The sequence below is a fragment of the Aulonocara stuartgranti genome (genome assembly GCF_965226115.1).
Source record: "Aulonocara stuartgranti genome assembly, chromosome: 7".
NCBI classification, from domain to species: Eukaryota; Metazoa; Chordata; class Actinopteri; order Cichliformes; family Cichlidae; genus Aulonocara; species Aulonocara stuartgranti.
In genome coordinates, this window is record NC_138945.1 from 68531377 (window position 1) to 68544468 (window position 13092).

General features: G+C 42.9%; 1 protein-coding gene, 1 long non-coding RNA gene and 1 pseudogene across 3 annotated transcripts in view; 2 read left to right on the forward strand and 1 right to left on the reverse strand.

The window, feature by feature from the left end:
• LOC309710150 overlaps window positions 1–13092 on the reverse strand; it is a 394879-nt gene that overhangs the window by 127781 nt on the left and 254006 nt on the right. The window lies entirely within an intron of this gene.
• On the forward strand, window positions 869–5578 carry LOC309711643 (cytochrome P450 2K1-like; the record flags this gene model as incomplete). Its single annotated transcript, XM_082542060.1, has 6 exons — window positions 869–1030; window positions 1454–1520; window positions 1706–1791; window positions 4879–4980; window positions 5068–5209; window positions 5318–5578. 6 exons carry the CDS (start codon window positions 869–871, stop codon window positions 5503–5505), a joined length of 747 nt encoding a protein of 248 aa, XP_082398186.1. The 3' UTR covers window positions 5506–5578.
• LOC309711647 (cytochrome P450 2J2-like) lies at window positions 8575–12865 on the forward strand (annotated as a pseudogene). The gene is made up of 4 exons (XR_014280670.1): window positions 8575–8676; window positions 10399–10507; window positions 12503–12663; window positions 12760–12865. The product of XR_014280670.1 is annotated as a cytochrome P450 2J2-like (transcript).

Consider the following 13092-nt stretch of genomic DNA (forward strand, 5'->3'; position numbering starts at 1 on the left):
CTGAGTTGCATCCCAAGAACACCATACCTACTGTGAAGCATGGGGGTGGAAACATCATGCTATGGGGCTGTTTTTCTGCCAAGGGGACAGGACCACTGATCCGTGTTAAGGACAGAATGAATGGGGCCATGTATCGTGAGATTTTGAGCCAAAACCTCCTTCCATCAGTGAGAACTTTGAAGATGAAACGAGGCTGGGTCTTCCAACATGACAATGATCCAAAACACACCGCCCGGGCAACAAAGGAGTGGCTCCGTAAGAAGCATTTGAAAGTCCTGGAGTGGCCTAGCCAGTCTCCAGACCTCAACCCCATAGAAAATCTGTGGCGGGAGTTGAAAGTCCGTGTTGCTCGGCGACAGCCCCAAAACATCACTGCTCTCGAGAAGATCTGCATGGAGGAATGGGCCAAAATACCAGCTACTGTGTGTGCAAACCTGGTAAAGACCTATAGTAAACGTTTGACCTCTGTTATTGCCAACAAAGGTTATGTTACAAAGTATTGAGTTGTATTTTTGTTATTGACCAAATACTTATTTTCCACCCTGATTTACGAATAAATTCTTTACAAATCCTACCATGTGGATTCATGGATTTTTTTTCACATTCTGTCTCTCACAGTTGAAGTGTACCTCTGGTGCAAATTACTGACCTCTGTCATCATTTTAGGTGGGGGAACTTGCACAATCGGTGGCTGACTAAATACTTTTTTGCCCCACTGTATATATCTTTTCCATATGGAAACCGTGCACATCATTTTATTTGAAAGTACACAAACAGAAAAGGGAGGGCCAACGACTGAACTACCCCTTTAAAAGAGGCTAACCATGTACACTACTCTTTTTTTCAGTGCATTCCTATCTGTCTCAACATGTTTGCTTCACTTGTGCTGCTATGGCTCTTCATTTGGATCGCCATCCTTCATCTCAAATCCTGGAGGCCCAAGAACTTTCCACCAGGACCTCTTAACGTGCCCCTACTGGGCAGCATTTTTCACCTGAGCCTAGAGAACCCCTTGAAAGATTTTGAGAAGGTAATAAAAATGCTGTTTGTTGAATTGTGTTGTTTTATCATTTTAAGTAACGATAAAACAACACGCATCAACATTGCGTGCAGCAGCAACCACAGCCTCCCAGACACTGTTCAGAGAGGTGTACTGTTTTCCCTCCTTGTAAATCTCACATTTGATGATGGACCACAGGTTCTCAATGGGGTTCAGATCAGGTGAACAAGGAGGCCATGTCATTAGTTTTTCTTCTTTTATACCCTTTCTTGCCAGCCACGCTGTGGAGTACTTGGACGCGTGTGATGCAGCATTGTCCTGCATGAAAATCATGTTTTTCTTGAAGGATGCAGACTTCTTCCTGTACCACTGCTTGAAGAAGGTGTCTTCCAAACTGGCAGTAGGACTGGGAGTTGAGCTTGACTCCATCCTCAACCCAACATCATCTGCCAGGTTCTGTTTGCTAGACGCTACAAGTACGATGATGAGTTAGGGTGTCGAAAAACAATGCAGAATTACAGCAAATGAAAAGCACCCATTATTAAAAACTTGACTAATCCTATGTTTAGTTCATCATTCACTCGTGGCATTTACCACATTGCTAATTTTCATTTTCTCTTTAAATATCATTAACTGTTGTTTGTTATGTAACATTTGTTTTTGACTTTCTTTACAACACATTGTATGATGCAACATCTCCCACAGAACGATGTCAGCACGAGATAGACCGAGTGTTAGACGGGAAGGACCGCGCCAGTTTTGAAGATAGACACAATATGCCCTACGTGCAGGTACAAATCATACAACATATGTCTGGTCATATGTTTACTCATATTTTACAATGAAGACAAGAAGACCCAAATGCAGGGTATTGCAGACTGAACATTTCGACTGGTTATGTCGCTGTAGTATTGTCATGATCGAGCCAGCGTTTTGAGTTTTCATTTATGTTGATGGTTTGCGTTTAAGTTCATTTAGTTATAAGCTTCTAGGTTTCCCAGTTACGGTTCATTGTTTATTAGATTATGTGGGCTCAAATTTTGGTCATAAATATTTTTTAACCTTGTAAACCCAAATATCTGAAAGTTTTATGTTTCCGCATCTATAGAGGAGAATTTGTGAGTGTGTAAAAAGGATTTGTGTTTGTAAAAGATATTTACACAAGTTACAAATTTTTTTGCTATGGTCTGCTTACAGATACAAAACAAAACAAAAACAGAAGCATTTATGTGTCGACTAGGCGTGCGACAATACACAAAATTGATGGTTCGGTTCGACACTTTGGTGTCATGGTTTGATATTTTTTCGATACAAAAAAATGTTCATGCCTTTTTTCATTTGCAATTTATTAGAATTATAAATATTTCTTTTACCTCAAAAGTACAGTTTTTCAATTAAATGCTGCTGAAACAACAAAATAATCTTCTTCCTCCCAGTGTTATTTCCGCTCTGCGGGGTCCGCTTTTCTGCAAAGCCGCCTCCACTCAGCACGCTCAAGGGCGTCGTTCAGGTTGGCGCCAATCTTTACGTCGTCTTTAATTCGGTCCATCCATCGCCTTTTTGGTCTGCCCCTTGGTCGCCGGCCTTGGGGGCTGAGTCGCACTGCTGTTCTTGCCACCAATTTTTTGTCACTTCTGACCACATGCCCGTACCATCGCAGTCGCGCTCCTTGCATCTTCTCCGTAATTGGTGCGATGCCCAGCCGCTTTCTGATGTCGATGTTCGTGACGTGGTCCCATCGTGTCAGGCCCAGGCACTATCGCAGCATCCGCATTTCCATTGTGTGAAGGGCCTGTTCGTGCTTTGCGGCGGCTGGCCAACACTGATCCGTAAATGGCCACAGGGTGCACAACGCTCTTGTAGATCTTCGACTTGAGGCGGTCAGGCATTCGTCGGTCGCACAGGACACCATTGACTTGGCTTCACTTCATCCAGGCCGCATTAATCCTGGCTCGTACGTCTGGCAGGATGTCGCCATCGTTGCTGATCATTGATCCGAGGTACTTGAAGTGAGATACTCTTGCCAGGTGCTGTCGGTTTGGGGGCCGGCTTCTAAGTACTCAGTTTTTTTCAACCTCAGCCCGTACTCAATCAGGCGTGTCTTCCATTGCTATGTTTGGTGTTGCAGCTCCATTCGAGATTCAGCTGCGAGGAAGACATCATCAGCATTGAGGAGTGTCCAAGGGTGGGGAGCTTGGAGGTCAGCGGTCGCAGTGTCCATGCAGAGGATGAAGACAAGCGGGGTCAGCACGGAGCCGTGGTGCACGCCCACAGTGATGTTGAAAGGTGGTGATGTTCCCACTGGGCTTCTGACTCTGCTGGTCACATTTCTGTACAAGAGCTTGATCCAATTGACGTAGGCCTCGGGGACCCTGTGTGATCGCAGAGAGTGCCAGATCAGGTCATGAGGGACTTGGTCGAAAGCCTTTTCCTGGTCGAGGAAGACCATATAGATGGTCTTCTTCTCTCGGTGCTTCTCCAACAGCAGGCGGGCCTCATAGATGGCATCTATTGTGCCGCATCCTTTGACGAAGCCACACTGGTTGGGCGTTATTGTGACGATTTCTTGCAGCCTGGCGTTGATGATCAGCTCGAAAATCTTCATGGTGTGGCACAGGAGTCGAATTGGGCAGTAATTGAGAAATACTTGCTCCAACGTTTGAGAATGATGGGCAGGTCATGGAGGATCTGATGGTTGGCATCCTTGATGTGTTTGACCTGGCCGATGTCCTGCGTTGCTCGATGGCGGTTTCTGGCGAGGCGGTAGATTTTGTTCGCTCCCCCAGGCATGTCCAGTTCTTTGTAGAGTTTGTCATAATGTGACGCCTTTGCCGCTACTATTGCCTTCTTCGTGGCCGATTGAAGGGCCCTGTAGTGTTGATAGTCGCCATCGTTGCGAGACTGAAGCCACATCTTGAATGCTGTCTGATTGTTTGCTGCACGCTGTCATTGACAGCAATAAAAGTTGCAATTGCCCTGTCTATTTCTTTTGCCCTCTTATAACCATGTGCTAACGGCTGTCTAAATGACTCGGGTAGAGTTTGTAGCATGTGTGCTTGTTGTTGTTTTTGTCTGCTTCCACTTGTCTTTGCACTAGGGTGATGTCGACATAAATGTGCAGTCATATTCGTTGTGTTCCCACCGATGGAATTGAGCATTGCGTGACACAATCCAACATACTGTTGTACTTTTGTCCATGACGTGTTTACCATCAGGGTCATGCTTCACATGAAAACCAAAATAGTTCCAAACGCCAGATCTGAACGATGGTGCGGGAGGTTCAATTTCAGGTAGCGTTGAGGCAGTTGCCATGTTGCAACGAGCTTAACTTCTGTCTCGCTAGCTTGAGTGAATGCATATGGGCGGTGCTTAGTGGATCTGTGCTCGACAATGCAGCCTAGGCGGAGTAGTCAAACGCAGATCCACTGAACTCTCAACACAGACAGCATCATCAGAAGAAAAGTTGATAAAATAAATGAAAAATTTTGTATTGTTCGATACATATGCGTACCGAACCGAAAGCACTGTATCCAACAGTTCAATACAAACACATGTATTGTTGCACCCCTAGTGTTGACAATGCACAACTTTCAAGGATAGAAGACATACTAAAGACAGAGACAAGAAGACTCACATTAAACATGAAGACGGAGACAAATGCTTTGCAATGGACCTTATGCTTCTCACCTTATAACATCTGGGAGAGGCTTCGGACAAAGTTTGCTTTGTCATTGATTGAAGCCATTGATTTGGATAGCTGTTGTAATCATTCATTCATTACAATCTCTTTATAGAGAGAAACTAGATAACTGCTAGTACTAGTGAGCCTGCACTGTTTGTCTTTTGCTCTATGCTACATAAAACATGTCTTAATCCAGGCAGTGATTCATGAAGTACAGAGGGTTGCCAACACTGTTCCTCTCAGCGTCTTCCACTGCACCACCAGGGACACAGAGCTCATGGGATATTCCATTCCCAGGGTAAGAGGCAACCGGCTATATAGGTTTTAGGAATAGAGGCAATGAAGAGTTTTCTTAATGTCTTTTATTGTTTTGGTGTTTTTTCAGGGTACAGTAATTATCCAGAATCTGACCTCAGTACTCAACGAGGACGGACAGTGGAAATTCCCTCATGAATTCAACCCAGAAAACTTCCTAAATGACCAAGGAGAGTTTGTTAAACCAGAGGCTTTCATGCCTTTCTCTGCAGGTACAAGAGCATAGACAAATCTTACTTGGAGCAGCAGCAGAGACAGGGTTGTAATATGTTGTCAAATATGTGAACTACATGGTACTGAGACCTTTTTTAATGTCTCAGGTCCTCGGATTTGTCTCGGAGAGGGTCTGGCTCGTATGGAGCTCTTCCTCATCATGGTGACTCTGCTGATGAGATATCAGTTCATCTGGCCCGAGGACGCAGGAGAACCAGACTTCACTCCGGTCTACGGGATCACCTTAACTCCCAAACCTTTTAGCATGAAGATCCAACTCAGGACACCACAGTGAGATGGTGTGCCGACGCTGTAGCTCAGTGACTCAGATAAAAATAGAGGCATACTTAGAATTGAATAAAAATAAATTTCTGCTGCCTTAAAGTCAACAGTCACAAAAGTAAAATATACATAAATTGGGCGAGTGCACCTATCCCAACATAGGGTTTGATCCTTAATTAGTCTCTAAACTATGTATTAGATTTTCCCAAATACTGCAGGGTCTACCCTGAGGCAACGCTTTGTGTGATTTGGAGCTATATAAAAAAAACCTGACCAACAGTCATCCAACATCTAATTTGGAAAAAAAAAAAAGATGTGTGGATGTGAATCAAATCAAATTCAAATTCAAATTCAAATTTTATTTGTCACGTACACAGTCATACACAGTACGATATGTAGTGAAATGCTTGGACAACTGCTCGTGACCTAAAGAAAACAAAAAAGGAAAAGGCTATGAATAAGATAGGAAATAAATATGAAAAATTAAAAAGGGTAAATTTAACTAGGAAGGAATAAAATATAAATTAAGGTTAAAAATGAAATAACTGTACAACACAAATTAGAATGAAGGGTAAATTTAACTGGGAAGAATAAGATAAAATATATAAATTAAAGTTGAAAATAAAATAACTGTACAACAAAATACACAATATAGAACTAAATAAGAATGTATGAAGAAATATAAATAAATATATACACAATAACAGCAGCTGTACAAGTATTAACCGGAAATGAAGAATATAGTGACCAGTGTTGTGCAAAACCAAAGTCCAGAAAGTCCAGTGTGTGTGTAAGAACTGTATGTGTGGGTCAGTACTGTGTGGTGGTGTGATTGAGAGACCGTATCGCCTGCGGGAAGAAGCTCCTCCTCAGTCTCTCTGTGTTGGTCTTCAGGGAGCGGAATCGCTTTCCTGACCTCAGCAGAGAGAACAGTCTGTTGTTGGGATGGCTGAGGTCCTTCACCATCTTCCTGGCCTTGGTCCAGCACCGCCTGCTGTAGATTGAGTGCAGGTCAGGGAGCTCGGAGTGGATGGTGCGCTCAGCTGACCGCACCACACCCATCATTGTGTTAATAAAGAGTGTTTTCTCTCATAGAAGTGAAACAATAAATCCATTACAACCCAGATTTGTGTGTGTTGTTTTACACTCTCATGGTTATGCAGACTCTTTTTTGAGGTCATCTTTTGTGACAATTAATTTTAGTTATTGGTTGTTCAGCAGATCTTCCTGGTTTTCAGACATTAACAGAAACTCATTTACAACTGTCCCAGATTTAAAAACTCACAAAACACATGTATAGTCTTTACATCAGCCCGAATTACAGGTCTTTATAGATTTTGATGGTAAGAAACACTTTAACTTAAAATGGGTTAACAGACAATTTTTAATTTCATCATGTCACAGAAGTTATTATAAATACAAATAAAAATAACATCATTAGTTTTTTCACTTGATATAATAATAATAATAACTTTCGGTTGTTAAACAAACATTGTGAAGTTTGCGGACGACACTACAGTGGTGGGTCTTATCACCAACGGTGATGAGACGGCTTACAGGGAGGAGGTCAGCGCCCTGACCCACTGGTGTCAAGACAACCATCTCACCCTCAACGTCGCAAAGACAAAGGAGTTGATAGTGGACTTCTGGAGGTGCAGAGAAGTACACACCCCCATCACCATCAACGGCGCTGCTGTGGAGAGAGTGAGCAGCTTCCGGTTCCTTGGTGTACATCTGGCTGAGGATCTTACGTGGTCAGTACACACAAACAAAACAGTGAAGAAGGCGCAGCAGCGCCTCTTCTTTCTCAGGAGACTGAAAAGATTCGGCATGAGCCCCCGCATCCTCAGGACCTTCTATCACTGTGCCATTGAGAGCATCCTCACTGGATGCATCACCACCTGGTATGGCAACAGCACCGCCTACAACTGCAAAGCTCTCCAGCGAGTAGTGCGGTGCTCTGAACGGATAATTGGAGGTGAGCTTCCCTCCCTCCAAGACATCTACAGGAAGCGGTGCCTGAGGAAAGCGGGGAGGATCATCAAGGACTCCAGTCACCCCAGCCATAAACTGTTCAGACTACTTCCATCAGGAAGGAGGTTCTGCAGCATCCGGTCCCGTACCAGCAGACTGAGAGACAGCTTCTTCCACCAGACCATCAGACTGCTGAACACGTCATAGACACCTCAGCTTCACTACTGGAACTTCAACATTATGCACTCCACACTGTATATAAATGCCACTTGTTTTGCACATATTCAACTCTGTATATTTTATATATTTTATTATTATTATTATTATTATTATTATTATTATTTTATTTTATTGTTTTACTATTTAATTTGTAAAAATGTGTATACACACACACACACACACACACACACACACACACACACACACACACACACACACACACGTAGGAAAATATTTAGTATACACATCCAGAAATGCATACACTATTATATATTGTACATATATTTATTAGTTTCAGGTTGGCCATTCTTGTATTTTGCTCGTTTGTGTTGTTGTGTTTGCACATCTCTGTTGCTTGTGGGGCTCGCACACAAGAATTTCACTCGCATGTGCTGTGCCAGTGTGCCTGCACATGTGATGTGACAATAAAAGTGATTTGATTTGATTTGATTTGATTTGTAGTTTCTTGTTTTGTATTTTGACAGTTTTATGGGCTCATATTTCATCTTCTTACCTTAAACATGGATTAAAGATTTTTATTGTAGTACATATGTATTTCATTATCTTTTCATGTTTAAATACTATTTATTCAACATGTTTGTCCTTAAAAATGAAAATTATGTTAAATCTACAACATGTATTTTAATTTACTGTCTCTTAAAAATACAGAAATATTCTAAATATTAATTACAGAAAGCTTATATATTTTTATGTGATGGTATCCATCCATCCGTTTTCTACAGCTCATCCAGGTTCAGGTTGTGGGGGCGGAGTCTGTGGAGAGCGGCACAAAGAAGCCCAGACATCCTCTGCCTGTATAATGAGACATTTACAGTTTTACCAGGTCTAACTGATTACAAATAGCTTGGGGAAAAAATGGATCCCATTGATGCGACCGTCTCAGGAGTACATCACGCCCACCCACATAATATTCAAACCTTTGATTTCCGAGGAGCAGCCAATCAAAGGAAAGTGGGTGGAGCTGCTCCAAGTACCAGTACAACATTTTTAAAAAGATGGTTTGAAATGCAGTATTTTTCCAATATTGTGAATCATGCAAATCCAAGAATAAATATCTGAAGTTGTAAAAACAGTCCTAATACAGGCATCCATTGTTTTTCTTTTTTTAAACTTTTGTCAGTTAAACATTAAAACAAAAAGTACAATTTTAAATATTTGCATTTCTATATATTAAATTAAAAGTGAAGTAGGCATCATAGGTACCATTATGTTCTGTGGCAACAGTGATAGCAGACATTTGCTTGCCTATGATGGCACAGACATGCGTAGATCAAGTTGGTGTTGAACAAATGACTAACCCGATTCAGTGCCTCTGCAGGCCCCACGACTGTGCAAAGGTTGTCTGTGTTTGTACAGTAAAGGGTTAAGGTTAGGGTGTACAAAGGCCCGATGAAACAGAATACATTGAATCACAGCATCACCATGTTTGCATCTGTTGCTCTGATATTGTTGTTGGTGTTGTTGCTTCTCCTGCTGCTTTTTTCAGCATACAGACCCAATAATTTCCCTACAGGCCTGCGACCAATCCCCGTCTTTGGAAACCTGTTGGATCTCAATTCAATTCAATTTTATTTATATAGTGGCAAATCACAACAAAAGTCGCCTCAAGGTGCTTCATAGATACAGGGAAAAACCCAACAATCATATGAGCCCCTATGAGCAAGCACTTTGGCGACAGTGGGAAGGAAAAACTCCCTTTTAACAGGAAGAAACCTCCGGCAGAACCAGGCTCAGGGAGGGGCGGGGCCATCTGCTGTGATTGGTTGGGGTGAGAGAAGGAAGACAGGATAAAGACATGCTGTGGAAGAGAGACAGAGATTAATAACAGATATGATTCAATGCAGAGAGGTCTGTTAACACATAGTGAGTGAGAAAGGTGACTGGAAAGGAAAAACTCAATGCATCATGGGAATCCCCAGCAGCCTACGTCTATTGCAGCATAACTAAGGGAGGATCCAGGGTCACCTGAGGGAAGCCAATGCAGGATCTGGAGAAGCCTATTGCTGGTCTAGAGGGGGTAAAGTTTAATATCTTTTCTAATATTTTAAATATATAAAACAATTCTACAATTTTTTTAATATATGCATTCATTGATGTACACACTGATAGGTTTGTCTGAGATTCCTGCATCTTTAATTGTTTCCTGGTGTTAGTTTTTGTTTTCCGTTCTCTCTAAAAATAAAATATTAGATGGGATTAGATAAAACTTTATTAATCCCTCCGGTGGGTTCCTCCGGGAAATTCGGTAAGCTGCATACAGGTTAATAAGGGAAATGACTGTTTTTAGTCTAGATATAATGATACTCACTTGTTGAATAAATATCTTAAAAGATGAATGACAATAGAGTTGAATATGCCAAAGGTTTTTTTTTCGTGGTAGTTATTTCACTCGGCTGTTTGTCTGCCCGAGCTGATGAGCTGAGCTCCTCACAGAACAGAGGGGGCTTGGCTCTGTGACCTGATGGTCAGTTATTTATCAAAAAATCTAACTTAAAAGAATAAAGGTCACTCGTTTGGACTAAATCTTTACGACGACGATAACTTTTTAAAATCAACTGTAAATCAATGTTACAGTGTCTCATAATTGCACTGAATCTGAATTTCATACCCTATTTTTATAAAACATGCCACTTTATCTCCCCCAGCTGGCTGAACACTATGGTAACATCTACAGCCTTTTTATTGGTCCCAGGCCTGCGGTTGTTATCATTGGGCCTTAAAGGAGGCCCTGATCCACAAAGCTGCTGACTTCTCTGGCAGACCACAACACCTAATGTACAATCATGCTGCACAAGTGAAAGGTACGATAGCTTTCTGTGACTTTCTGTCTCTTTATGCAGCCCCCGCAGACATGTTTCATCTCGTCTCAATTTTTACACCAGATCCTCTTCCTGATACAGCTCCCAAGGGATTTGTGTCTCTTCCAATCAATCAATCAATCAATCAATCAATCAATCAATCAATCAATCAATCAATCAATCAAAGCTTTATTCGCCACATGCAGGTTGCCCTGCAGTGAAATGGGACCCCACCCTCCCGACCTTACACACACAATACAGACATCACATGGGGATACAGGTCGGAGATCGGTAGCGTTACAGAAAAAACACTGAAATGTACACTACAATGGGAAAGTACAAGAGGAAAAAAAGAGACCTCTACTCATGCTGTGCTTCCATGGTAGGACAGCATGAGAACAGGAAACAAAAAAACTCCTCTGCACAAAAAAGCACATAAATGTCCACAGCACAACTTTGTGAAAGACATGACAAGTCACAGGATTGGGTGGGGGGTGAGGAGTAATCCGAAGCGAACACAGCAGCCGCCCTGCACAGCGCTACCATTCCAGCGCGGCGCACAGACCCGCCGTGTTCCCCCGCAGGAAACAAGCATCGAAGGCGTTTGGAAAGGGAGGGGGATGAGTGTGTGCTTATCAGTGTAAGTGTATGTGTGTGTGTGTGTGTCCAGAGTTCAGCTGAGACAGTGTCCTTCGCCCTATCATGCTAAGTAAACAGTCTGCCAGCCAACCCAGGTGGCCTTGCATGGAATGGGGGGAGCAGTCTAAACACAGTCGTTATCAGGGTGTTGTTGTTCAGCTCCAGCCTTGAGGCCGCAGCTGGCGCCGAAGGGGTCTCCGCATGAAGTGATGGTGCTTTTTACTTTAGTGCGAACAACTCATATGAATTTCAAAGCTGTTCTACAGTCCGACACTGGTCTCTCAATCTCCCGTTGGAGAGCCGCGAGCTTCCTATGATGTTATCAAACTTACGTTCCGTGATGTTGTCGTTCTTTTTGCTCAAAGAGCCGATTCTGAGAACTCACGACCGCAGTGCACTTCCCCAAGATGTGATCGAATTTGCGCTCAAAGGTGTTATTCGAGCGAGCCCCTCCAGATGTAATCCAGTTTTTCACTCAGAGATCTTATTCTGAGTATTCACAGCAGCCGTAGCCTCTCCAAGATCTTCTCCGTGCTGCACTCAATGAGCCCATTTTGAGAAACTCACGCCTCGTCCCATCGTTCCAATCCCAGCGGGCAGCCTTGTGGGGGTTTGAACAGCCGGTTCCGCTTCCTTAATTCTTCGATAAGTCAGGGCCAAGCCAGCTCCAATCAGCCAGAACCCTGTTACCATAGTTCCGAATAGGTAGATCTCTTCAGCAGTCAGGCTCACCCGAGCCCAGACTTCTCGTTGAGAAAGGGGTGTCAATTGCATTCAGAGACCAGTTGATCAAATCCATAATTCCTCTTTTAGGTTTTAGAGAACAGACTGTGAGAGAGTGTCCAGGGAAAAGTACACGAGACAGGACAAGGACACAAGAGGCTAAGCAGCGAAGATAAGGGGAAGAGGAGAGGAGAAAAGTGCGACCGCCTTCGCCGTGAGCCAAACGAAGTTTGGAACTGAACTGCATAACTTTTGCTTGTGAGGTGAATGTGTAAACCACTAAACTATGAAAATGTAACTGCTGTGGTCCTCCGTTTGTTATTTTAATGGTAAAGGAGTAAGAGCACAATGACAGCCTCGGGTCTCAGAGTTGCATCGGATAACAGTGGCCACTGGAAATGTAATGCAGACGTATTAGTCTGCATGTGGTTGGAGTGCAAGATTAAAATAAATTAAGTGGGAATACTTTCTGTGGTGACATGAATGTGATGTAAATACTGTGAAACAAAGTAAATGCTGAATGTCAAAACTCCTTACACTGGCACCATCTGGTGGTAGCAGTGAGAACAACAGGTCATGTGCTTGTAATTACTGAAACATAATTAAAGGGATAAAAGTTTCCGTTTTTGCATGTAGCTCACCCTCCAGGAGTGGTTTTAGCAGATTACAGTCCCGGTTAGAGCACAGACGCTTCTGCCTGATGACCCTGAGAAACTTTGGTCTGGGGAAACAGTCCATGGAGCAGAGGATTCTCGGAGAAATGCAGCACGCTGTGAAGCTTCTGCAGGAAAGCGTTGGTATGCTTTTCTCCAGCAGTGAGTAACTAATTGTTTTTGTTGCTCTGTTTTAATGACGTGTGTGACTAAAAACGTCTGTTCACATTGTTTCTCCAGGTAGGACCACAGACCTTCAGCTGCTGTTCCACACTGGAGCCTCAAACATCATCTGCCAAGTTCTGTTTGCTGAGCAACGAGGATGAATTCATCAAGTTTTCTGTTCGTCTTTTTCATGAGACATCCAAATTAATCGCTGGGGCACGGTGAGCTGCTTTCATAGTGACGCCTCTGAATATCATGCTGTCACTAATATTATGCAGAATAAATACAATCTGCAAACAAGGTCACACCATAACAAGACCTTCAGTAAAATTACATTTCATCACTTTTTTCATCTGTACAGACTTCCTGTGGTGCGCACCTTCCCGCTGCCTTTCCCGAAAGCCTTCA